The sequence below is a fragment of the Rhinolophus ferrumequinum genome, chromosome 17 (genome assembly GCF_004115265.2).
Source record: "Rhinolophus ferrumequinum isolate MPI-CBG mRhiFer1 chromosome 17, mRhiFer1_v1.p, whole genome shotgun sequence".
NCBI lineage: Eukaryota > Metazoa > Chordata > Mammalia > Chiroptera > Rhinolophidae > Rhinolophus > Rhinolophus ferrumequinum.
The window spans coordinates 4,453,616-4,481,179 of NC_046300.1; the positions used below are offsets into that span (position 1 = coordinate 4,453,616).

At 43.6% G+C, this 27,564-nt stretch overlaps 1 protein-coding gene across 3 annotated transcripts in view; it reads right to left on the reverse strand.

The window, feature by feature from the left end:
• Positions 1-27,564, reverse strand: part of SUMF1 (sulfatase modifying factor 1) — a 103,878-nt gene that overhangs the window by 32,027 nt on the left and 44,287 nt on the right. For all 3 annotated transcript variants that reach the window (XM_033132304.1, XM_033132305.1, XM_033132303.1), the window contains exon 8: positions 8,433-8,492. In XM_033132304.1, coding sequence (XP_032988195.1) covers positions 8,433-8,492 — 60 coding nt within the window. The remainder of the gene's footprint in view (positions 1-8,432; positions 8,493-27,564) is intronic.

Consider the following 27,564-nt stretch of genomic DNA (forward strand, 5'->3'; position numbering starts at 1 on the left):
GTACATCCTTGAGAAGTATCAGCCCTGCATCCTTAGCACTAGGATTGGTCCAGGATGGTGTCAGTCTGGATGATGGATGCCAAGTGGTCCGGGAGACGGGTGCTGGGAGGTCTGGCCAGCCCGGTGGTCGGGACAGTGGCTGCCAGGTGAGTGTGTAGGTGAGTCCTTCAGAGGGTAACCAGAGGCTATCTGGAGGCCCACGTGTATATCCAGGCATTGACACAGGAATGGAAAGTGCAAAAAAGTTTAAGTTCCCAGGAGAGTTAGAACTAGAATGGAGTCGATCCTCATGCCTCAACCCTCGTGATGTTAATCATTTTAGCCACTTCCTCAAGGTAACTCCATTATATACTGTGTTTCCCCAAAAATAAGACCTAGCCGGACAATCAGCTCTAATGCATTTTTGGAGCAAAAATTAATATAAGACCCGGTCTTATTTTACTATAAGACCAGGTATAATATAATAGTATAATATAATACCAGGTCTTATATTAATTTCTGCTCCAAAAGACACATTACAGCTGATTATCTGGCTAGGTCTTATTTTCAGGGAAACATGGTACATTCACTATCTTCACTCTTTCCTCACATAGACTACTGTTATAATTCAAAAAGTTATTTTACATTTAGAATAGTATTTGACATTAAACCAAGTGATAAAGCTTAATGGCGACTGAGAAAAATATTAACTCAGAGCAACATTAAGACCCGATTTCACACCTGGCAAAGTGGCAACCACTGAGCCACAGGCCTAGAAATGTCCAGAGGAGGAAGGGTTGTGGAACACGTTTTTTTCAATACGGTGCTTTGGGAGTTTAAATCATTACTCATAAAGCTACACATTGGCGTGCGGGGTTGTTTAGCGTCTGTTTCTTTTGCAGGAGCAGAGTCCAAGCGCACAAATGCCCATGGACATCGAGCGCCTGGCACAGGCCAGGCATTGTGCCAGGTAGCACGTTTATCTGAGAGTTCACATGATTTTAACAGCCCGAGAACTTAAATACGTCACCGAGATGACAGAGTTGTGACAGAAAGTGGACTCAAACCCAGGTCTCACTGTGCGCTGGCCTCCCTGACGAGACTGTGTGCTAGATGTAAGGTATCGCAGGCCACGCTCGTCCCCACCCCCAGACATCCATCCTGCAGGCACACACAGACCTGCACAAGGAAGAAAGGCTAACATGGCCCCGGCCACCCAGTAGGTTCTCAGTGAATAACCACAGATTACTTGATTTGAATATTTCGAAAGTTGCCGTATTTCAAAAATAACCATGTGCAGAACTCTTAGGTCCTAGGATTGCTCTTCAAAGTAACAGAGAATGACAAGAAACTACTTGTCCTGTGTACCATGTGTACCAACCCTGGGTTGGCCCAGGGGAACTCCAGTCCCCGCCGGCTGGTTAAAGAAGCTGCACAAATCATCATGGGGAATAATAGCTTAGGGACTCATGAAGGAGAGACCCTTTGTGGGGGGAGAATAGGTCAGCACAAAAGAGGCAGTCTGTTTTCTTAATTCTTATTACCCTCCTTTCTTTTCCAAAAGTTGAATGTTTCCAATCTTCATAGAACCTATCTAAAGCTGACACAGGAGTTTCCCGGGGCACTTCCACCATAAAAAGAAAGACAGTACTTTACCTTCTGTAGATGGTGAAACAATAGCAACAATTTTCTCATTTTCCCTGGGGCCGCTGAGAAACCTAACATATTACCAATATCCGGCAGGCGAAGGGAAGATGAATAAAAACCACGCCTGAGAGAATGAAAAAAACGGATGGCATCGGCTACAATCTGGGACTGGCATGTGATGGAAGCTCTAAAAGGACGAGAGGTGACCACGCAGCAGGAGCCTCGGCCCCCACCCCTGGGCTGCTGTGAGGCGACACGGCTTTGGGACTTCTAGAATCAAGCTGGGGGGGTGGGTAGTCCTGGGCCCCATGCTCCCAAGTCCTGGGGGAGGCAGGCAGCCAGAGGGGACATTCTTGTTCCATAACTAACTGCACCACACCTGGCAAGAAACGACCAAGCGTTTCCTGGTTGCCCGCCATGCACACGATTACACATCAAACGGCACCAGAACACTCCAGGGCCAGAAGGTTCTGAGGTTATTATTAATTCATGTGAAGGGACGTCCCTTGTAGAATTACAAGACTTTTGGAAGGCAGTACTTGGCCGAGCGGGATTTACACGACTCTGGGCGGCAGTGGTCTCCTGATTTTAGCAAACATAGTAACAGCCAGGACAGCGTGTTTCAATACCTATTCCTGAACCACCACCCAGAGATTCTGATTCAGGAAGTCGAGTGTGGGGTCCAAAATTGGCGTTTCTAACAAGCTTCTAGGTGCTGCCGCCACTGTGCCCATGCGACACAATTTCAGTAGCACTGATTTACAGGATTTAGAAAGGAGAAAAGACAGTACCCTTAGTGGAGAAAACAATGATATCAGAGGCATGAACATGGAACAACTCAGGCAAGTTAAGAAGATATCAAGGCCCTGCCTGATCACGTCAGAGCGTGCTTTACTTCTTCATTGACTTTGAGAGTTTACAACATGCTCCACGCCGTTCTGCACACGAAGGATACCATGCGAACAAGACAGATGATGCATCTGTAATCAGGAAGCTTCCAGAAGCAGCCAGACAATAAATCACCCTGTAAATTACAGGCTGTTTCCGGGAGTGGTCAGCTTGGAAGAAAGTAAAACAGAGAGAGAGGGCAGGCGTGACTAGGTGGGGACTTGAGATAAAGTGGCCTGGGAAGGCCTCTCGGTGGGGGCACCACGCAAGCTGAGTTGCCCAAAGGTTTGGACAATGAGAATTCCAGGCAAAAGCAATGGCTGGCAGAAAGCTGATAAATGATAAAATGCAGGAAACGCGGGTGGATAAAAAAACGAGGCCGTCAAATTACAGGCGGTTGTCTCAGTGGAAAGAGGAATTGGGGCTTGATACAAATGGAAATCGTGACAAACATTTTGCTAATTTACTCACCAGGCAAAATCTAAGATTCATTAGCTATTTAATCTTCGGGAAAGCCTTCCTGAATCTGTTCCCTAATTGATAAAATGGGGCTCTTAATGGAATGTTAACTGCTCCATCTTATCTTTACATAAAAAAGTAAAGCACTAGACACGTGGAGGCACTGGAGCCGTTACTTTCTGATGAACATGACACTCCAGTACAGAAAGGAACTCGGCCTGTCTTCTCTGACCTCTGCAGGTTAACCTGCTTCCTCACTGAAACAGAAGCGCGAGCCAGCTTCTCCGCAGGTCTTCGCCATCTCGTTTTGCAAAGATGATACGCTTGCCAGCAGCTGAACGTGGGTCTACACTTACTACGCAAACGCGAAACTTAATTGCTATACAAGTGGGAAGTTGGGGGACACCCCTGCTGGTAAGGCACGGGGCTGAGGTCTTCGTGAGACCTCAGCCCCTGTGAGGCATATTTCTCTATGGAACTCATCTCTCAAATCACATAACAAACTTTTAAAATAAGATGCTGTTCACGTGTACAAAACACAGGCTGTAACAACTCCGATGCACTGTTCAGAAGGGTTCTGAGGCTGTCACATAAGACGGTAGAAAAGAGAGCCAGGAGATCCAGTATAAGATGTTTCCCGCTGCCGTGTTTGAAGCCCCTGGTACATACAGAATAATTCCATTTGGGGAAGGAAAAAAAGTGCACCAAAAAGTTTGGTAGAATACTATTAACAGTTTTCTTTAGGAAAGAGGACAAATGATTTTGTTTCCATTTTTATGCTTATTATTTATTTTCTAATTTTCAATGCAATGAAAATGTTTTGTTTGTGTAACAAAAAGCTTAAAATCAGTAACAACACAAAGAGCTAGTCCTTTATTAGATCACAGCAGTCCCTAAAATCTTAACCTAAATGGCTGTGAAGAACTAAACCCTAAAAGAAAGTCTCACTACAAGTTGGTGTAAGAGGTCACGACCATCATATGAGAAACCAGTCAGTTCACATCATCATTCCACTTCACACGTACTCATTCACTCAGCAAATATTAACCAAGAAGTAGTTCATTTTAAATTCCAATAATGGGTAACTAATGGAATACATAATTAAAGAGGAAAATGGCCTGATTTTAAATGTCCTCATTGCTCTTTTTTTCCAACTCTACTTTTAGCACCAGCAATGGTTATTAATGATGTTAGATCTCAGAGTGGCTGAAATATGGGTCATTTTATTAATTAAGAACAGAGGCAGTGGGAAGGACCTGCTTAGCCCTATTTCATCAAAATGGCTAATTACCGTATGAAATTGATCTCAGTATCTGTGCTAAGAATGTGATCCTGGACTCAAGAACAATCCACTTAAGATAATGACCTACCAGCCTTGGGGCTTTGAAGTCAAGTGGGACAGCAACGTGGTTTTTATGAGAGGAAGACTTTTAGGGATAAAGGAAAGCTTTAAGGCAATTGTAGCTCATTTTAAACAAAATCGTTATTAAAAAATCACACCGCTGAACCTAGGTCTCTTGATTTCCCATACACTGACATTAGATCAACTCCTGTTGCTGGTAATCTTGCTGTAAAATGGTGGGAGGGTGAGGATTTCCTCAGTGTTGTGGGTTGAGCTAAAGACCTCACAGGGATTCATTTAACAACAGTCAAGGACAACAACTAATATTTCTCGAGTACTTACTATGTGAACTATCCTAAGAACTTCACATATATGAACTCACTTCGCCCGCCCAGTAGTCCTACGGGTCGGTATTATTGGCATCTGACTTGTACATAGGAGGACAAACTGAGGCACAGGGATGCTAACAGTGTGTCACCTGGCTGACAACTGGTAGACCCAGCCTTACAGCCGTGCCAGTCCGTACCCTTAACCTGAACCCATGTTGCCTCACAGTTTTTCTTTCTGTGACCTCATCTCCTTGTTGAAACTGTACTTTGGATGGACTTTCAAAAAGTTATGAATAATCATCAGAGATTATCTTAGTCATGCAAACTGGCCCTGGCCTATGATCAAAAGTAAGTCACTTTCTAAGCAAAGTGAATTTTTTCAAAATGAATTACAACATTATTCTTTCTTTGTTTTGATTTTCACCTGCGCCTTAAGAATTACCAGGACTCTGCCTATCTAGTTAGGAGTTCATTAGCTACATCCTTGTTCAAAAGGGAAGTAGGGAGAAGAGCAATCTAATTACAGGAAAGATGATGGTTAAGAAAGATGGTGCTAACAGCAACTTTTATCATGAGCGAGGCACTGTACCAAGTGCTCATATACCTGGTCCACTCCTTCCTCATGGGAACCTGACAGTAGGTGCAACTATGAGGTCATTTTACAAATGTGGAAACCGAGGCTTAGAAAGATTAAGCACCCAAGGTCACCGACTAGCAAGGAGCAGCTACAGAACTGCAACCTAGATCTAATTCCAGAGTCCACACCTTAACAATTTAGTTATAGCTGCCACTTTTAATCTACTGGAAAGGAGAAGTGCTCTGAAAGTAATTCACAGCCAACACTGTGCTGTTTTCCTGGTATTCTCTGTTCTGGAATATTCTCTTCATCCTTCTGAGTCTGACTAAATTAAAACTTACCCTTCAGGTAGACTAAAAATAGTTAAATATACATACCATAAACTCTAAATCAATCCTTAAAATTTTAAAACAAAGAGCTATAGCTAATAAGCCAAAGGAGAGAAGTAGAGTGATGAAATAAAAAAATGAAAAATAAATATTTAATCTAAAAGAAGTCAAAAAAGAGAGAGAGGGGGGAAGAGAAAAAGAAACAAAAAACAGATGAGACAAAAAGAAAAACAAAGATCAAAATGGCAAATTTAAACCCAATCATATAAATCATATTAAATGTAAATGGCCTAAACAGCCAATGAAAAGGCAGATTATGCCAATAAATTCAATAACTCAGATGAAATGGACAAATTCCTTGAAAGACACAAGCTCATAGATATTAATCAAGAAAAAACAGATAATCTGAATAACTCTGCAGTTATTTACTAAATTAAAATTATGGTTAAACTCTAGGCCCAAATGGTCTCCTTAGCAGAATTCTATAATATTTAAGGAAGAAATAGCTAGTTCTATTAGCTAGTTCTAGACATGAACTTGTCTAGAAAATTTAAGAGGAGGGAATATTTTCCAATTCAATCTATGAAGCCAGCAATACATTGATACCAAAACCAGAGAAGAAAACTGACCAATACCCATCATGAACATAAATACAAAAATGTTCAACATCAAATCCAAAATATATAAAAAGGATAATACCTCATAACTAAGTGAATGTAAACCAGAACGGCAAGGATGGTTTAACATTTGAAAATTTAAAATCAATGAATGTAATTCACTATATTAACAGTCTGAAAAAAAAACCCACATAAACATCTCAAGAGCTACAGAAAAAGCATCGGGCAACATCCATATCCCTTTCAGGTAAACACTCTCAAAAAACTAGGAACAGAAGGAAACTTCCCCAGGCTGATAAAGGCCATCTTTGAAAACACTGCAGCTAATATCAAATTTAATTTTGAAAAGTTGACTGTTTATCCCCTAAGATTCTTATCTCAAAAATGAGTTAAGAATGTCTGTCCTCCACACTCCTATTCAACACTATATTCGAGATTCTATATAAAGCAATACAGCAAGAAAAAATAATAAAAGGCATCCAGATTAAAAAGTAAAAAGTAAAATTGTCTATATTCACCACCTATGTAAAAAATCCAATAGAAACTACAGAAACGTTACTCATAGATGAGTTTAACAAAGCTTCAGGACATAAGATAAATATACAAAAACCAACTGTACCATGTAAATGTATTATTAAAAACAAATATTAAGTTAAAACATATTTTAAAAGAATAAACTAGGAAGCCTATAAAAATACAGACTTAAAATAAGCAAATAAACAAGAAATGTTAAACCAGACACATTCATATGCATGGCATTGGCATATTTTAGTGTTCATGCTTAAAATGTTTCGTACACACTTCATTTTTCTCCATTGTTTCTTGAGGAAAAATCTTCTGGTCCTCAATTCTTACATAGTAAATGGAATCCCAATTAAGAAAAGTGCCATAGGTCAGAGACATAACTGGTGGAAATGAGGATTTTGAGATACTATTGTGCAAAGAGAAATTCACATGTTTTTCATGGAAGTCTAGCTCCCCAGCAAGAGGATTCAGATACTCTTGTAGTAACAGTTTGAATTAGAGAAAAAAATCTGGGACTAAAGACTGATGTGTATATATGAACATTTAAAAGTACTGGGACAAGGCTTTTAACTTAAAATTAGAATTTTAAAGATAAATTTGTCCATATCTTGTTACAAATGTAGGTGTAAAGCATATAGTGAACTCAACTTTATGAACTTCCACCCAAATAACTGGATTAAAAATTCTAAGAAATGCAAAAGAAACACACACCTCCAAACTCACATATATACATAATCTACAGAGGTCCTCTTTAGACCAGTGGTTCCCAAACTTTGCTGTGTGTTATCATCACCTTGAGAGTTTTAATTTCCTGATGCCCAGGTCACATTCCAGAAAAATCAAATCAGAATGAAACAAGAGAGGAAACAGGCATCCGTATTTTTATAGATCCCAGATGACTAATGTGCAATCAAGTCTGAGCACTACTGTTTTAAGGCAAAGTTTAACAAAGCCGCCAATATCAAATTAGTAACTCAATTTGGAGACATTATAGGTGGTTGTAAGTCTCTAATTGCCTGGACTGACTCAATTACCTTGGGAAGTGTCTTGTAATAACAATTTGCAAAATGCCATCTTTGCACAGGAATAGAAAGACAGAAGCTGAAGTGCTGAAGACACTAAAAATATATGACTTAAAGGAAAAAAGGGAGAGAAGTGGCATTTGATTTCCAAACTCCTTAAAATGGTTACTCATGAAACACCGAGTCACTTCGACTAACCAAGAACAGGCAGCTCTGACACTGAAATCTCAGCCCAAAGAGCAGAAACTCTCTCTGAGGTTGATGCCTATTTCAAAGCACTCTATGCCTAGGACACCTGGAATGTTTCCATTCCACACAATCCACCCTCCACTTATAACTCTCACCTAAATCTCAAAGGAAAATCCAGAAATTTACAGGGGTCTCAAATAAAACAAGGGCATTACTCCAGACTTTCATGCTGGAAAAGGTACATAGACCTGGTTCATGGACAGGTGTCTCTCAAACGGTCAAGATGCAACAGACATCTTGGAATTCGGTTGCCAACAGGTCACTCGCAACCTCTGCTTCCTGTACCACATTTCCCCGCACCTGTGCCCAAACTTGAGATGATGAGCCTACTTTCCTTCTGGCTTCACTGGGGACAGGTATGTATTAGCGGAAGTGGCGGGGGGGGGGGGACATCTGCGGGCGACTGTTTACCGCGGATCTTAAACCTGCTGTTACAACACCAATACAAGAGTTTAATGACTTGACTTACCTTATGGCACATGTAGGAGCCACCTTTCTTCACCCGGTCCTTTCCAGAAGGGGGGCCTTTCTGTGGGGGAGAGAACTCGTTAGTCCAGAGAACACAGGTGCCCCTCACACAGTGGGACAGAGTCCATTTCAGTCCAACCAGCTCGCTCGTGGCGTTTCTGCCCCTGGGCCTTGCACCTGCACCCATGTCCCCCCGCCCCGTCCCGAATGCCCACCTTTCTACATCCTATCCATCTTCTAAGGTCCGGCTCAAGGTCCCCTCCTTGGTGAAACCTTCATGACCCCGTACCCAATCCCACCTCTACATCCCTACAGCATTTCTCATTTCTCATGGGATGACGAATAAGTTGCTTGGTGGTGTCTCCTACATCACCGCCCCACGCTGACATGCAAATTTACCCTGTATTTAGCCGATCGAAATCGGCTTGCTCAACTACACAGGCGAGCCTCTCTGAATTATGTCTCTACAATCCTACTGTGCGAGACCTAATAAACCCTTCGCTGACTGACTGAAGTTGCTTTTTATCTCAAAATAATTTTAGGTCAGATTTATTGGTATAATTTACATACAGTAAATTTTTTAACCGTCTTAAATGCACATTTCTGATGAGTTTTGGCAAATGTAAACACCACCATAATGAAAACATAGAATGTAGTTTATCTGTTCAAAATGATTTATATAGGGCTCACTATGAGACAAGCATGGTTCTAAGTACTTTGCAAATATTATAACAACTCGCGTCATCTCCATAACATCTTCTGAGGCAGGTTAAGCAAGTGGCAGAGCGTGGACTTACAGGCAGCCTGGCTCCCGAGTCCACTGCTCCCAGTTTAGAGACCAGGAGTACAGGAAAAGAGGCTGGAGTCAGAAACCAGCCAAGGGGTAAGACTGTTTTTACTAGGTAGAGCTTTGGATAAAAGTACAATGGAAATGAACACCCAGAAGCTTTAGTTACCAGAATTAGAGTCTCAGCATCATGCAAAGAGCATCTACCAGGTCCAGACAAGCTCCCACAAACCAGAACCACACCTGGGAAGCCTGAGGAAACTAGTAGGATTCGTGGCTTTTCCTTTGTTATGCAAAAAGTCAGCTAACCATATAGCCGCCTGCTTGTGGTTTACTGAAAACAACAGAGGTCCCATAATACCTCCTATCTTAGTTCCCCTTTTTTTCTTGTCAACTACCGATTGTCAAAGGCCCAGCCATAAGTGGCATTAGTTCGGGGAACCGTGTTTTCTCCAAGCCTGGCTAATACACTGACTTGCAAATACCAACCATGTGGGCAGAAGTTTGTGTTTTCTAAGCATTTCCAGGTCCTTAAAAACGGTCACAGACTGAGCCCCTGGCTAGTCTTCATTCCATGGCAGGGCCACCATATTTCCATGACTTTAATGTTCAATGTTACACTAATAATGTTTTATTGATTATAAACAGGCAAGCTATAAATGAGAAAAGGTACACGTGACAATGGTGACTAACAGCACAGCTTTCGTCCCCAGAATATCTGCCATCTGACAGGCACTACATCAGAATCTACTGGGTGAGTTAATTATTCTCTAAAAGCACGATCAGCACCAAGAATTCAGTGAAGCAGTGAAGGCCCCCGCAGCACCACCATGGCAAGTGAATCCATGTGCTTCCTAGCAGCCTTCTTCACTGTCCAACATTTTTTAAAGGAAATTCATTTATTTACCTTTAGTACTTTAGAGTGTACATTAATATGTAACATGTATCTTACTACAGTTTATATATCTGTATCAGTTACATATCTGTATCAGTTTTGTATGTATCAGTTTATATCTTATCAGTTATATACATTTATATATGTTATATATGTATACACGTGTGTGTGTGTGTAGATCCATGACAATGTATAAAACCTCATTACTGATGTTACTTTACCAGTTCCAGTGAAGTATAAAAAATGTACCTCCCTTTACATCCCTTAGCCTCTCCTGTTTATAATATAATTGTATTAAATACTTCCTCTAAATACTTCCTCTAAATACACTTAGAAACATATCAGGCAATATTATAACTTATAATGTTTGATGCTTCGACCATCAAACAAAATTTAGAAAGTTCGATAGAGGAAGGAAAGCCTATAGAATATATCCATATTTCTTCTTACTGGGTTCTTGCTTACATCATGATGTTTAAAGTCCCTTCGTTAATCATTTCCTCTCAGTTTAGGGAACTTCCTTTAGCTATTTCTTTTGCATAGATCTGTTAGTGACAAATTCTCTGTGTTCTTTTGAGAATGTCTTGATTTCCTCTTACTCCTAAAAGACATTTCACTAAAGAATTGTGGATTGGCATTTTTCCTTCAACACTTAACAAAATATCATGCCACTTCTGGTCTTCATTAGGGTCTCTGATGAGAAAGCCACTATCGTTCACAGCGGGTTTTTTCTCTGGCTTCTTTCAAGACTTTCCTTTGTCTTTAGTTTCCAGAAGTTTAATTGTAATATTCTTGGTATGGATTTCTTTGGGATGATCCTGTTTGGGGTTCATAGCCTTTGAAATCTATAGGTTTAAGTCTATTCCTAAATTTCGGGAGTTTTCAGCCATTATTTCTTTGAGTTCTCTCTCAGCCCCACCCTCCTCCTCTGCTCTGGGACATCCATGACACAAATGTTAGATGACCTTTTGTCATAGTCACAAAGGTCCCTGAGGCTCTGTTTATTCATTCTTTATTTTCTATTTTCTCTCTGTTGTTCAGTTTGGGTAATTCCTATTGTTCTAGTTTCCAGTTCCCTGATTTCCCGCACCCCACCCCACCCCCGTCTCTTCAATTCAGCTGTTGAGCCCATTCACAGCGCTTTCACTTTGGTTATTCTATTTTTCGGTTATAAAATTTGCATTTAGTTCTCATTTATATCTTCTATTTCTTTTCTGAAGCTTTCTATTTTTTGTTTGTTTTTTGTTTTTTTTGTTTTCAAGCACCTTCATAATGGCTCACTGAAGTATTTTTATCATGGCTGCTTTAAAATCTTTAGCAGGTAATTCTAATATTTCTGTCACCTTTGTGTTAGCATCTATTGAATGTCTTTTTTTCATTTAGTTTGGTATCTTCCTGGTTCTTGATATGACAAATGATTATTCAATTGAAACCCGGATACTTTTTCATTATGTTACAAGACACTGGATCTCACTTAAACGTCCTGTTTTGGCGAACTTTCTATACCACCACATGGGCAGTGGAGACGAGGGAGGCATTTCATTACTGATAGGTGGAAACAGAAGTCCAGGTTCCCTGCTCAACCCCCACTGATACCTCCAAAGGGACTTTCATTACTTATTGCTGGATGGAGGTGAAAGTTCCAGCTCCCCACACCGTCTCCACTTACAACACAATGGGGAGGGCCTCATTACTTCAGGACAATGATGAAAGTCCTGGCTCCATAACTGACCTTCTCTGACACCACCCTGGCAGGGGTATCATGGCACCTCAATAAGGCCTCTTTAGGGTGCTAGTCTAGGCTCCCCACCTGGCCTTTGCAGGCATGGGTGGGAACACGGTGTTTTCTTGTGGTGTGTGGAGTGGTTACTGCCTAAAATTTTCTATATTGCTAGACTGTGCCTTTCCTACTTGCTCCTTCAGCTACAGATAGCAGGCTTTTCTTGGGACTTTTTTGTCTACATCCACTGGCATTTGTGGGTTGATAGCTTCTTCAGTTCCAAGACTGGGACATGTGGGGCAACAAGAAAATCCAAGGAACTCACCACCAGGTCATTCCTAGGGTCCCACAGTCTTCAACTACTCTGCCTTCCTCCCACCTTTCAGGGTCTTCTTATGTTTCTTTTATATGTAGCGTCTACAGTTTCAATGGTATTTAGTGGGGAGAATAGGGAAATGAACATCTACTCCATTTACCCAGAACCAGAAGTCAGACCTCCTTCATATTCATCTTTTAAAGAACAGTTTTGCTGGATATACAATTCTTAGTTGATAGTTGGATTTTTTCAGCACTTTGAATATATCACTCCACCATCTTCTGGCTTCCATTGTTTCTGATGAGAAATGAGCCATTCATCACTTCTTGTTGCCTTGGATGTAATAAGGTGTTTTTCTCTTGCTGCTTTCCAGATTTCCTCTTTGTCATCCAACAGTGTAACTCTGATTTATCTAGGCGTATTTCTCCTTGTGATTATCTTAGTTAAAGTTCTTTGAATTTCTTGGACCTGTAGATAATTTTCATCACATTTGGTAAGTATTTAGATCACGTCTTCAAAAATGTCTTGTCCCTTTCTCTCACTCCCTTTCCATCTGGGACTCCTATTATTACACTTGTGTTGGAATTATGTTGAAATGTTTAATATTGTAGCACAGGATTCTGTTGATTTGTCACCGTATTTTTCCCCCTCTGTTCTTTAGTTTGAAAAATTTGTCTTGATTTATCTTCAAGTTCACTGATTCTTTTTTTTTTTCTTTTTTTAAAGATTTTTATTGGGGAAGGGGAACAGGACTTTATTGGCAGGACTTTATTGGGGAACAGTGTGTATTTCCAGGGTTTTTACCAAGTCAAGCTGTTGTCCTTTCAATCATAGTTATGGAGGGCACAGTTCACCTCCAGGTCCAGTTGCCGTTGTTAGTTACAGGGGGTGCAGCCCACCATCCCTTGTGGGAGTCGAACCGGGAAACTTGTGGTTGAGAGCCTGCGCTCTAACCAACTGAGCCATCCGGGAGCTCAGCAGCAGCTTAGCTTAAGGTGCTGTGTTCAATCTTAGTTGCAGGGGGCAGAGCCCACCATCCCTTGCAGGAGTCGAACCGACAACCTTGGGGTTGAAAGCCCACTTGCCCATGTGGGAATCGAACCAGCAGCCCTTGGTGCTAGGAGCACGGAGCTCTAACCACCTGAGCCACGGGGCCAGCCACGTTCATTGATTCTTTCTTCTACAAATTCTAACCTGATATTGAGTTCATCTAAGGAACTTTTCATTTCAGTTATTACATTTATCAATTCTAGAAATTTCACTTGGTTGTTTACTTTTTTTAAATCATTTCCACTTGTTGGTTATGAATCCCTATTTGTTTACTCACATTGTATTTTCTACTAATTCTTTGAATATTTTCCTTTAGTTCGTTAAAAATAATAGCTGCTTTTAAGTCTTTCTTAAATCCAACATCTGGGCATACTCAGAGTCAGTTTCTATTCAACTCATCTTTTTTCTTAGTATGGGTCACACTTCCCTGTTAGTTTGCATGTTCATTATTTTTAAGGTAAAAACTAGAAATCTAGATTATTTATATACACACATATATATAAAATAGCAACTTTAAAGTCACTGTGTAAGGTCAAATCTCTATAGTAAATTCCTTATTACATACACTCTAATAGTTCTACTTCTGCCTGAAGCAGGACCGATAGAGTTAAAAATTGTTGAGGCTGAGTTGTACATTCTCTCTACTCTTACTTATTAGCATTTCCATAACAAAATCCTAAAACAGAAACAAAAACAAAAACCCTCCTATACTCATATATGCTAATATAGGCAAAGACTCTCCTCATTAAAAAAAAAAAAGTCATTGAAGAACTATTAACAACATTGCCTGAGGAGGAAAGAAAGGAGAGGTTGGGAGACAAGGGTGTGAGTTTTTCACCTTTTGAAATTCACATTCATGAATTATCTATTCATTTTTCAATTAAAAAAAAGGAACACATTCAGTGCAATGAAAGGCTCTAGCATGTATTGGTTCTGCTTCAGTGACACTCAGAGATAATATTGTTTATTAAAACTTAAAAGCATCTTTTATTTTGCATTTACTATCTCCTCATCATAATCAGTTCTTACTACTAAATCGCACAATACGTTTTTCAAAGCAGGAAACAAGGGTTGGCCTCGACAAAAGGATTAACCACCACATCATAGACTCTCTTTTCACCCCATCATCCTTTCAAGACTCCAGTAAGTGAGGCACCAGTCCAATGCTATGCAAGTGCTAGCTGACTGTTCGCCTTTCAGCTATTGTCAGGGTGTGGGCAGGTCTGCGAAGACTCTTCGCTTTAAAAATATTAAGACTATTCCCTTTAACCCGAAAGGGAACCCGAGCTGAACGGAAAAGTTGTGGACAGTGGCTTTACTCCTGGATGACAAGATTGAAATCAGAAGATGCCTTTGAAAGGAGCGACTCCAGAAGCTCCCATCTGAGCTCGTTGGATCTAAGAAAATAGAAATGGAATCTCTTGAACTTGTACAAGATTTCAAAGAGACTTTTAAAAGATCTCATAAATTTAGCTATGAAAAAGCTGCTCTGGCGAAACAAAAAAGATGTTTTTTAGGCCCAGTGACTTTCTTTCTTACCAACACCGTTTCTCACCATCACCCCCGGGACAGTGAGTTTCTCACGCCCCCACCCCAGTGAGACACTTGATTCTTTCTGCCTAATGTGCCCATCCCCACGGTTCATGAAACTCCTCTTCATCTTGCAAGATCCACCTCAAGTGTTTTAATGAAGAGCATGGGCTCTGGAGTCAGGCTACCTGCCCGAGTTCAAGCCATGGCTCCGACACCAATTGTGAGGCTGGTCTAGTTAGGTAACCCCTCTATGTCCCAGTTCCTCCCCTGTAAAATGGAGACGATAACAGTTCCTACTTCACTGGGTTGATGTGGGATTAAATGAGATAATTCATATAAACCACTTAGCAAGAACCACAGAAATCGCTTGACCCAGTTTTCCTAAGGCCAAACCCCCAAAGGGAGTCCGAGTTCTATTAAAACAGCTGACATGTTAACAACCCTGTAGAAGTAAGACAGATTACTGTATATTACAATGAAATCCACATAACTTATCACAGCATGCACAGGTTGTCACCACAGCATCAGATTCAGCAGGACACAAATATTTTAATGATAAAACCAGCACAAAAACATTCTGGGGGCTGTAGAAAGAGTGGAGTGAACTTCACCTCAAGAAGCTTTTAAAGGTCTGAAAATGTGATTTGCCTTTGTCCTACTTTCTCTCCGTTGGCAAGTTCAAACGATACCACAAACAACTCAGCAGAACACTGAAATTCATTATTTTCTATTGGACAATGGTTGCTAGCTTTTATTTAATAGCATTTCGGAGAAGACACAGCAATCCTGGGAATAGCTTAGAGTTTTAAATATCGTTTCCACCTGCAGATTAGATACTACTTAAGACCAACCAACGATAACACTAATAGCTTTGAAAAAGCAATGGAAACCCAGTCAGGGATCGAATTAGGAAAGGTCATACCTATTCCTTAGACTCTTCCTCAATATCGTTACATTCTACCCATCTGCTCAAGCTAGAATCCCGACGAGTAATTCTCGATTCCTCCCTCTCCCTCACCCCCACATCAAGCTGGTCTGATTAGTTCTACCTTCAAAGCAGATCTTTAACCGATGGCAGCTATCATCTCCATGGTAACCACCCTGGTCCAAACCACCATTTCTCACCTGGACTACTACAACAGCCTCCTAACAGGTCTTGCACTTCCAAAATGGTACCGAGTAGGAGGACAATAGTATTTGTAGAATAAATAAAAGACTATGCCATTGTGAAAGAAGCAAGAGAAAAAAAATACATACTGTATGATTCCATTGATCTAAAAGTCTAAAAAGTACAAACGAATCTACTGTCACAGACAGCAGATCAGTAATGCTTGGGTATGGGAGACAGGGAGGGGTAGGATGGAGGAATCACCAAGGGACACACAGGAACTTCTGGGTGATGGATGTGTTCACTACCTACATTGTGGTGGTTTCATGAATTGTGGTGGGTTTTGGGATCAGTATATACATAAATGATAAAACTGCACACTTTAGATGTACAACTGACACCAATTACACCACAATAAAGCTGGGGGCTTTTAATGAAAATAAACAAAAAAGATGGTGTTTTTAATAAAACATAGTGTGGGATTTGCTTCAAATAATCCAGGGGAGGAGGGGAGCAGGGGTGAGTAGGTAAAAATATAGATAAAACGCGATCACCACGAGTTGATAAATTATTAAACCTGGTTACTAAGGACATGGGGGTTCAATACACTATTCTCTTGTTTTGCACATTTAAAATTTTCTATAATCAAAAACAAGTTTTAAGCTAAAGGAGCGAAAATCATAAGCCAGGAAAAACTAAAAGAAGAAAACTGATGCCTTCCACAGCCCCAAAACACTAGGAGTCAAAGACCTCCCTAGAGGTTTAAGGGCAGGGGGTATGAATTTTAAAGCACAGATTTCATGCTCCACTCGCTAACCCTGAAATGCATGCATGCTCCTTTGAGAGCTAAGGCACCCTGGCCCTGGTTGGCTAAAAGCTGGGCTCTCTTGCACACTTGACTTCTTTTCAAGCCTTCGAGCTGTCAGATCACACGGGTTCCCACAAGCATGGTTCCAGCAGCCTGGAGTTTAGAATAAAAGCAAACGATGTTGCTTCACATGTGAAGCGCTTCACACACGATGAAGCAGATCCTACAGCAACAGGCAGCTCAGAAACACACAAACAGGAGCGGCATTTTTAGTTCTTCTTCCAGCCTCTGCCCCTATGTCGCCTGAGAGGAGTCTTCTCAGTCACCTTAACCGTTTCTCAAAGAAAGGAATTCTGCCTACATTTGCTTAGACCCTGCGAACTCGGTAGCACTGCACCTGATTCTCACAATAAGCTTGGGAAGCGGGAAATCTCATTATCCCCATTCTAAGGATTAGGAATACTGAAACTCAGAAAGCCTAACAGTGGAGTGGCCAAGGTCACAGACTAGTAAGTAACAGGGCCAGGAGTCAAGGTCCATCCCGCCTTTGAGCCTGTCCTGCTCGACTGTCCTCTAGGCACAGGTGCAACTCTGCCCAAGGTGGTATGCGAAACAAAGTCAAACTCCCAACAAGTCACTTTGTTTTCACATCACGTCAAACAAGACGAAGGATTTTAAGAGTGGGTAGCTGAAACCATCACTACTTCAAACAAACCCTTTGAAACTGTGTGGTTTTGTTTCTCTCCCACCACAAGGATCACTGAGGGGACCCAGGTAGCTGTAGACATTGCAGGAGGAGAGGAAAAGGAGGGTGAGTCCCAAACAAAGGTCAGAAAGAAAACTAGAGATCAGACTGGAGGAAACAGCACATGACGCAGCCAAACACACTGACAAGCCTGCAGGACTTTCTCTGTAAACCCCACAGGCCGGTGTGGCAATGACCCTGCTGGAGACATGAAGGAAAACGGCCATTTCCTCCAGGCACTCCAGGCGTTTCACCCACGCCAGGTAAAAAGGAAGAGAGTCTTCAGAACAGTGTTGAACTTGCTCTCACTGTGGTGGCTTTCCATTTTCCAATAAAGTGTCACTTCCATAGCCCAAGGTCCTCAGTAACGATTCCTGCTCCTGGGGTAACACATAAAACTGTGTATTCAAACGACTGAATCTTAGGGTAACTGCTAAGACTTACTGAGCACGTATTATAATCAAGGATTGTTTTTAGTATTCTTCATCTTCAAAAGGATCTTCTGAGGTAGGTTCTGTTATCGGTCGGGCTACCATGTATTTTATTCTCCAAATAAGGATACATTTGGGGATGAAATGGGGTGCTAGTCACCACTGTGCCAGGCCCAGGCAAGAACCAGCAATGTCTGGACACGCAACCATCAGCCACATTTTAAAACAGAGAATTAGCGAACAGAAAGGTTAAATGGTCCGTCCAAGGTCACACAGCTAGCAAGCTGCGGAGCCAGGGTTCAAGGCCAGGCCGTCTGGCTCCAGGCGACTCTGCCATCTGCTTCTTGTGAGCTGACACAGTATTGTGTTTTTAAATAAATCATTCTGCTGCTCCAGTTTAAAGCGCACAGATTTTTCTGGATTTCACAAGTTCACTGCAAGAAAATGGCTAAAACCCAAGGAGAACTATGAGTCAAGAGTTCATTTTTTTTTTTTTTTTTAATAAGGACATTCATTAGCTTTTGGAGCTGCAATATGTCCCTTGTTAGATGTGCTTCTCCTGATGGACTTCTCTCAGCACATACCTGTTTATTTCACTCAGGAATAAACCTACATTTAAAGTAGCAACACCTACCACTGAAACAGACATGCATATACTTAAAGTGACACCACTGACATCCTTCAGTTTCACTGGCTAGAACCCCACTAGGTTTGGGGATCTCAACCTCATACTACAATAGCAACTGTTCCAGGTCACAATCCTGCTTGGTAAAGTCTCCTCTTTGTGTATCACTGTAAAGGTTTTCAGAAACCTCCAAGGAAAACTCATGTCCCAGCCATAAAGTGGTAAGTAGGGAGTTCATTTTCCTTTCATGACAAAGTAACCTACAGATGCCATAAACCTCAGTGTCAGGTTGGTAGCCAGTGTTCTGGGCCTGCGCTAGACAGGCGGCTGTGCAAGGCCCTCTGGTAATGGTGTGTTTCCATCATCCCTCCTCTGCAGTCCCTCTGTGACCACTGAGCTTACACTCCGCTTCCTATATCTGCCCTCAGACACCTGCCAGGCCTGTGTCTCGACCATTTTGGGTCTCTTCAAATGACACGTCACTAGCCGGGCTGAAAGAGCACACCTCCCTCCACCTCCATCACGCCCACTCCTTTCGGCCAACACATCTCCTTCTTCCTAGCTGTGGTCTAATAAAAAAACAAGTATTTGGTCTCAGTCCCTGGTTCCTGGCACAGAGTTCCTGAAATCCTTGGAATTTCCTGAGAGATGCCTTTCTTTTGTAAGATAATGACATGTCTCATATCTCTGTGGTATGGGGGGTGGGGAGCACGGGGAGGAGTACATGGCTTCAGGATGGGGCCTGGTGGCCAGAAAGACCAAGCCATGATTAGACGGCTGGAACTTTCAGCCCCACCACGACCTCCAGGGAGGAAAGAGCGGCTGGACATTGAGTTTTATCACCAAGGGCGAAGGATTTCATGAATCCTGCTTACTTAATCACCTCTAAGAACCGCTCAAGGATGGGGTTCAGTGGGCTTCTGAGGTGCTGAACACATGGGTGTGCCGGGAAGGGGACACGCCCAGAAAGAGCAGGGAAGCTGTGTGCCCGACTCCCACGCCTTGCCCTCTGCAGCTCCTCCATTTGGCTCTTCCTGACTTGTAGCCTATTAACCACTGGTTGTACGTGAAGCGCTTCCCTGAGTTCTGTGAGTGGTTCTGGCAAATGATGACAGCCGAGGAGGGCATCCTGAGAACCTCCACATCTGTAATCCCTCAGGCAGAGGAGTGGCTAACCCATGCCCTCACTTGCAGCTGGCATGGGAAGTGGGGGCAGAGCAGCGGGACTGAGCCTCAGTGTGCGGGGAACTCCACGGGGTCGGTGTGAGCACCGAACTGAACGGAAGGGCAGCCTCGTGACGGCCAGAGAGTTGGAGAGTTGGCTGTTGATGGGAAACCCACACACATTTGGTGTCACAACTGTTGTGAGTCAAAATAGTTCAGCCCTTTATAATTCATCGATATAAAAGCACGTCATATAAAGTCCTGGCCTTAACAGAGTCTGCGAGTAGAAGGTATGAGCAGGGAAACTACAAAGACCCGACAGGACGAGCGGAGGCAGGGCACTGCCAGGGAGGTGGGAAGACCAGCATCAGCCGGTCCTGTCACTCCACTCGGCCCGAGCGTCCTCCCTTGGGACCTGCAGCTGCTGCCCTGGAGACCTGAGGAGGCCCTGTCGTCACCACCATTCAACATCCAATCCCTCCACCTTGAAGCTTCGCCACCCCAGTCACTTCACTTCCTGCAGGGTCGCTTCCACAAATTCGTGCCAAGATGGGACACAAGCAACACAGTCTTCTTTCCAGGGCCTCACTCAGAGACCTTAACTTGTTTTTTAAACTGGGGTGAAACACACATAACATAAAATTTACCACCTTAACCATTGTTACGTACACAGTTCAGTGGTACGAAGTACAATCAAATTGCTGTGCAACCATCACCACCAGCCATCTCCAGAACTCTTCTCATCTGGCAAAAATGAACCTCTACCCATGAAACACTAACACTCCATTCTCCCTTCCCCCAGGCCCCTGGAACCCACCATTCTGCTTTCTGTCTCTATGAATGTGACTCTCTAAATACCTTATGTAAGCAAACTCATACAGAGTTGTCTTTTTGTGACCGGATTGTATCACTTAGCGTAATATCCTCAAGGTTCATCCATGCTGCAGCAGGCGACAGAGTTTCCTTCCTCTTAAAGGCTGAATAATATTCCACTGTATACACACCACATTTGCATTATCCTTTCATCTGTCGACACTTGGTTGCTTACACCTTCTGGCTGTTGTGAGCAACGCTGCCGTGCAAACATGTGGACCGCTATCTCCTCAAGACCCTGCTTTCAATTCTTTGGGAACATACCCAGAAGTGGAATTGCTGGATCGTATAGTTCTATTTTTAATATTCTGAGGAACCACTGTGCTGTTTTCCATGGCAACTGCACCATTTTGCATTCTTACCAGCAGGGCACAAGGGTTCCAATTTCTTCACATCCTCACCAACACTTGTTACTTTCTTTTTTTAAAACAGTGCCCATCCTAGCGGGTATGAGGTGGCCGTGGGCCTCAATCTTTGTAGCCACTCTACCCAACTTCCAGACAGAAGGAGAACGAGAAGGAAGAGCAGTGAGATCCCTGGAAAACGGTTACTACTTGGACCAATAAAATGGTACGTACATATGATCTGTTCAAGAGGCACGGACTATAATAATTGTGAAAATAAATGGTAGTTTTTCAACAAAAGGCCATAAAACATCTGTGGCTGAAAACCAGTCAACATAAACACAGAAGAAGCAACTATTAAGGGGAAATAAGTAGCAGCCTGGATCTCTGCAACAAAGGACTAACCTTTTCATCACCTGCTAAGGACTGTACACAGACTAGTGGAATAGGTCCTCTAACAATGCAGGTGGTCCTTAATTTCAGAAAGCTTAATACGCTGATGGACAAAAGAACATTCATGGTCCCCATTCCTGGGTGGATTCATTCTAAGGCGTAGAGAAATCCGTCTGTTTCACCCTAAACAATGTCTGGCACACAGTAGCATCATCCTAAAGAAAGGTGGCTTCTGGGTCAACTGAAACCAAGCCACCGACACCCCAGAGTACAGACGGCGCGTGCTGAAAGGTTTGCTCCAGACTCAATCACATCACTTTCATCGCTCAGAATAACGGTGTCAAGCTGTTTAGTCCCGTTCGCAAAGCCAGCTATGGCTCTGAGCACTGCTTGAAGTGAGAAAAATAAACACATTTTAATCTTCCTAAGGATTTCATTTATCACATTCTGTCATACCCACAATCTCGCGTCCTTCAGTGACAACTCATTAGCGAGTTACGCGAGAGAATAAGCAATTAGCTTATTCCAAATGGTATGTGTGTTGAAACAGTATTTCCAAAGAATTCTCAAAGACTGCCATGATTTTATTTTGGACACTGGAGAGTGGACAAGTGCTAAGGGCCCAACTCCTCCGTAACTCCGGCCCCTTCATCAGAAGCAGTGTTTACTTCCGTCAGTGAGTATGAAGTTAAGACTGCCTGGAGAGGAGCGTAATTGATACCAGATGGCTAATCTCCATTCCACTCCCTCAAAACGTCCACAATAAATGTTTCCCACGGATTAAATTTCAAAGTGAGGTGTCATTCGTAGCTTGCTGGTTTACTGTATTTAAATTTCCACTACACATACAACATAGCAGTCATAATTAAGATTTATCAAGTGCTTCCCACATACCAGCCACTACAATAAACATTTTCTTTGTGGTATCTCCCAGAAACCCTTCACTAACTCCACAGGGGGTACAACTATTTCCTCACATGTAAATGAGGACGCTGATGAGAATTTAAGTGAGTTGCCCCAGGTCATTCAGCTAGAAGGTGGCTGAACTAGGACACCAGGTCTGACTCCAAAACGGCAGGCTTCTAACTCTCCCACTATACTCCTCTTTACGTATAATAAATACTTAACGCACGTTTATGTAATTACGTGTGTCTGCTTGATTCTTCAGCACATGTCAGCTCCATGCGAGCAAAGGGGTCGTATCTGCTGGATCCCCGGAACCCAGCCCACTAGTCTGGCATCCAACAGATTGCCAATCAATTTCGCTGGATGGATAAAACTATATATTTACATAGAAATCACACACGTGGATATGTATACCTATATTATAAATCTGTCCACATATCCACATTAAAAAAATCCCCAGAATAATCTGGTAAAAAAGACAACTGAACGGTTCTATTTTTCTCTTCTCAATAACATGGTTTTATTTCCAGATCCTTAGGGAAAGGACGAGTGAGGCACTATGGCACAAGAGTCACAAAAGGTAAAGCTATAGAGATGGAAAATGGCACTACATTACTTTACAATTCACTATTAAGTCCAATGTGAGGTACGAAAACCGACTTGCCAAATCAATAATTTAAAGAACAATTTAGAGGAAACAAGAGACGAGGAAGGTAAGAAGGGGAGGAAACTGATTTAAAATCTCAAGCTATAAAAGGCCATAGGTACAATATCTTGCCTCCGCCTGCTTTTGGAAGAAGCCACTGAATGACACAGCAATTCACATCTCTTAAATTATCTTTCATATTTATAACACTTCCGGAAATTCCTGACGTATGTAGCTTGTGATAAACGTATGCAGCTTGTGATAAAATACTACAAGGAAGTGAGCAGACCTTCACGTTGTATATTTCAAAACACATCTGGAGTCCAGTAAACCCTACATGAGTCTTGAGATGAGAACACCTGGCACTGAATTCTGACGCTGCAAATCAAATTCCAAATCTGGGGCAAAGTCCACACTTCTCTCCACTCCAAGAATTCTCATAAGAAATGGGACGAAGACCACATGCCTCCTTTTGTACAATCAGGAACATTTTGAGGATATGAGAAATAAACAAAGGGAGAGAGAAAAAGCACGTTGAGCCCTTCAAAGCGGGAGTGGGGGGGCCTATAATTGCAAAGTATAAGCGCTTTGACTTGAGTCCCCTCAAAAGCTCTAGGCAGCAGGGGAAAACAGGCCTCTCGCACAAGGAGGCAGGTCTGAGGCATATCTCTTCTTTTGTACCCCAAAACACACTTGTCACTAACAATCTAGAAAGCTCGAGTGGAGACAGGCTTGGCGACTGACTTCACATTGACAGAGAGCACGTTTTCTTCCCAAACAACTGTTAACGATTGCACACCTCTGACTAGGAGTGCTGCGGGAAGGGTTTATGAAGATGGGCTGTAGGGTGTGAACCACCATAAAGAAGAGAATTATCCTGTGTCAGAACACACAGATGTGTTAAGTGAGCCTTTGACTGACGAGCGTGATGAGATCAGGCCTTAGCTGAAAACATTAAGTATACACCAGGGGCTGAGATATTGGGGGAGTGTTGGGAGAGTCATTGTAATACTGAGAACCACAAGCTGTCCGGGGAAGCCCCGGGTATGAATACGACGGAAAGGGCGGCCCACAGAGCTGGACACGGCACGCCACGCCTGGTAGAGGGGTCTGGTCTGGACATAGCGCCGAAGCTGCTGGCTGTGAATTCACACCCCAAACCACATCAAGACAGGAAACAAGACCGCAGGCAACTGACCCAGAATGGAGGCCGACTTCCCCCCAGAATTGGGGGAATACCCCTCCTCTGCCCAGAAAAGCTGCTTAGGCCTGGCCTGTCAGCAGTGGACCCAAACAAACAAGGGGCCAGGTGAGAACACTGCAAGCCCTCCCTCCCCGCCCCCCACGGTTATTTCCGGGTGAACAGAGGTGTAGGGAAGGAATAAACCACCTCTGAAAGGAAGCCCAAAACCTGGGCTTGGGTTCTGACGTCCTAAGCCACTGGGGCAAAGCGTCAGTTGCCCTGCAAGTAAAGAACCATAATGAGGGAATTGGAAATTCAAACTCTCTGTAGACCAGGATTATGTGCTGCTTATCTCTGTCCCAGCACAGAGCAAGTGCTCATTTAATAAATGCTTATGAAATAAATGAAAGAAAAGGAACATAATCTGGTCTAATAAACAATAAGAAGAGCTGAAGGGGAAGGATTCTCACAAAGGAAACGGTCCAGCTGAGAGGCACGTGGAAAGGCATGTGGAAAATACCTGTTGTCTCCATTTACTGAGTGGGACAGAGCTAAGAGCTCTAATCTCTTCTCAATCCTCAGAGCAGCCTGACCGCCTTCAATTTTATTGTCACTCCCATTTTATAGATGGGGTCACAGAATCAAAAGATGTCCCTCCTTCCCCCAGGCCATCAGGTGGCAGGACCAGGATGAGGACGCAGGTCTGACTCCTCCTAACCGCGTTACGACCAGCTTCTTCTCTACCCACTTTCACCTACACTCCAGGCCAGCACACACCCCAGGGCAGCTGTCCAGACTTACCGCCAGCACCCCAAGTGTACTTTATAGATGAAGCACGAGCCAGACGAGGGCGAGATGAGTCACCTAAAGCCCCAGGACATCTGAAAGCTAAATCTCTACGGAAACATGGGCTACTGGCCTTGCGTCCATCATGGAACGGTTCCGTTATCCAGGGCAGCAAGAAGAACCTGCCCGGGGACAAAGAGCAAACCAGCAAAAGAGCCCACTCTGTTCGTCATGTCTGTTATGACCCAGCCCCCTGGGGGCGGGCCTCTGCCAGCCCAATCTTACAGCACATGCCTCGCACCCCCGCGAGTGCCGTGTGCCGTGGAAAAGCCTTTTCACAGAGCACACTGGGCTAAGGACGACGGCTGAAGGTCATTCCCCAGTGGCCCTGGCCAGTTAGCTACCAGTGTTCTTTGAACAGCTCTGATGCACCCATAGGAGAGGAAACACACCGCAGCAGAACTAGAAGGAACAAGCGGGCGTACACACACACACGCACACACACACACACACACACACCCCTTCACTGCCCTTCGGCTCTGAGCATCACGCCTTGGAACTGAAGGGTAAGCAGAGGGCAGCGGTGACTCACGGTACCGACGGCTCAGAATTTTCTTCAAGACACTGAAAGCGGCGGGGAGGGAAGGACGAGCCCCACCCCCTCTGCTTATCCCGAATTCCTTAAAACACCGTACCCTGTCTTCCCCACATTTGGAATCCAAGGACCGGGCACAGTGACCTCGCCAAATGCTGCCCCCTCTGACGGGCACCTGCTCAGAGGAGCCCCCATTCACAGCTCCAACCTGCAGAGGACAGGGCTCACCAAGGCGCCCACGCCAACCATGCCAGCGCCACGTCTTGGCACCGTGCGTCTCCATGTAGCTGATGACTGCCCAGCCTCTCGCAGGACTGTACGCTTCTCAAGTGCCAGGCCTGCCTCCTGCCTTGGCATCCCCAGGAGCAGAGGCAACCCCAACACACCACGTCCTCAGGCCACGTGGGTGGGTGCTCTGCCTGGAGCCTGTCCCATTCACCTGTCAAGGACAAGCACACGGGCGAAGCTGACGGCTGTAATAAGCTGGAAGGGGACGCCGACTGATGGTCACAGCGATTTCTATAAGCTCTCTCCACAACAAACTGAATTTGATGGAGAGACCAGATAGGCTCTGCATTAAGCTTCAAAACACAGCCACAAAACATAAAGACAAAATTCAAACGGTTTCTTTAAAAATCACTTTTTTAAAAAATAGGTGTATAACAATAATATTTGTGGGACTTAGCCTAAAATCAATACATATGAGGGGAAAAAAGGGAAGCTTTCGTTGGCCACAAGCTGACGAGGTCACAAGCTGTCACCACAGCTCGTGATGACAGTAACAGGACTCACGGGAGTAACAGTGGAGTACTGATGATGACTGACTGACACAGAGCTGCCATGGGAGGCAGGCATACTTTGCCAAGTGTTGTGCTAAGAGCCTGGAAACATTCTCTCCGTTCCTCGTAACAACTCTCTGAAGGAGGAACCTTCACCCCCATTTAAGAAAGAGGCAAACTGAGCCCCAGAGTCGTTAAGTGACTTGCTCAAGGTCAGTCACCTGGTAAAACCACAGTTACAGCAACAAAATTCAAGCCCCCCTAGATTGGATTCCAGCGGCTCAACTCTGAACCGCGGACCTACTCTGACAACTGATGAGAGAGAATGATGAACCGGACAGCCCACTACCATTTGCGTCTATCGGGGAACACCGAGGATGCTGTGTAGAATTCTGGGTGCCCACTTAGAAAGAGGGGCTTTTTTTCACTCATGTTATTCAGAGGTATGTAACCTGGGTTGCCCGGGATGGGAAACCAAGCTATCCAAGGCACAGCTGAAGGAATGGGGACGCTGGTCTAGAAACAGCAAGACAAGGCGCACTCACAGTGATCACCTTCGGTATCTGAAAAGCTGTCACGTACAGGCAGGAGAGAAGAGGTGTTGTGTCCTCCCCGACCGCAGAGTGAGGACCACTGGGAGGAAGCTCGGGGGCGGGGTGGGGGGACCACAGGAACCCTCAGTGACATCACCTGTCTCCACAGCTGCCCCAGGGGTTAGAGTGCCTGCTCTTCCTAGAAGCCCACAGCTGTCGGCCTCGGACAGGGCTTCCTGCCGGCGGGGGAGGCAGGAGTTCCCACCGCCACTGACCCTCCAAACTAAGAGGGGCCGTGACACATTTGGGCGTGCTGCTCTCGGCGCTCAGAAAGGCAGTAGCTGTAACATGAGGCTCTGAAGGTAAGTGTGTTGAGAAGTAGAAACCAACAGCATTTTTACAAAGTTCCAGATAGCAAATGGAAGTCAAGCAAGAAGCATGTGTTTGGATAATGTGTTTAGAAACGTGTTTACAGGATCTAAATATCTGAGCCATCGACATTCAAGCTCATTTCTATTTCTCAGCAGCTCTTCTTTGTTGGATGAGCAAACTTGCTCCAGAACGACAAAGAAAAGTGGCAACGAATTCATTAGCTCTTTCTCCAGGAAGGTTCCCATCTTCCATTAGGGAGAAGATGAAATTATTTTCCTAAACATAATCGCAATAATTTCATGCGATAGGTGTAATTCTTCCCAATTTGTAGGTAAGGAAATCTGAGATATATTCTACATTCTACATATATATTCTATATTCCTTTAATATTGAGTGGCAGCTATCATCCAAGTCACTGTGACATATTCCAAGACTGAAGTTCTTTCTCTTAGGAAAAAACAGCTGCCCAAATGAAACCGTGTCCCGTTAAGTTAGCTCAGCCCCTCCTGTCATGTCATCAGCGAGCAGGGCAACATGGCAC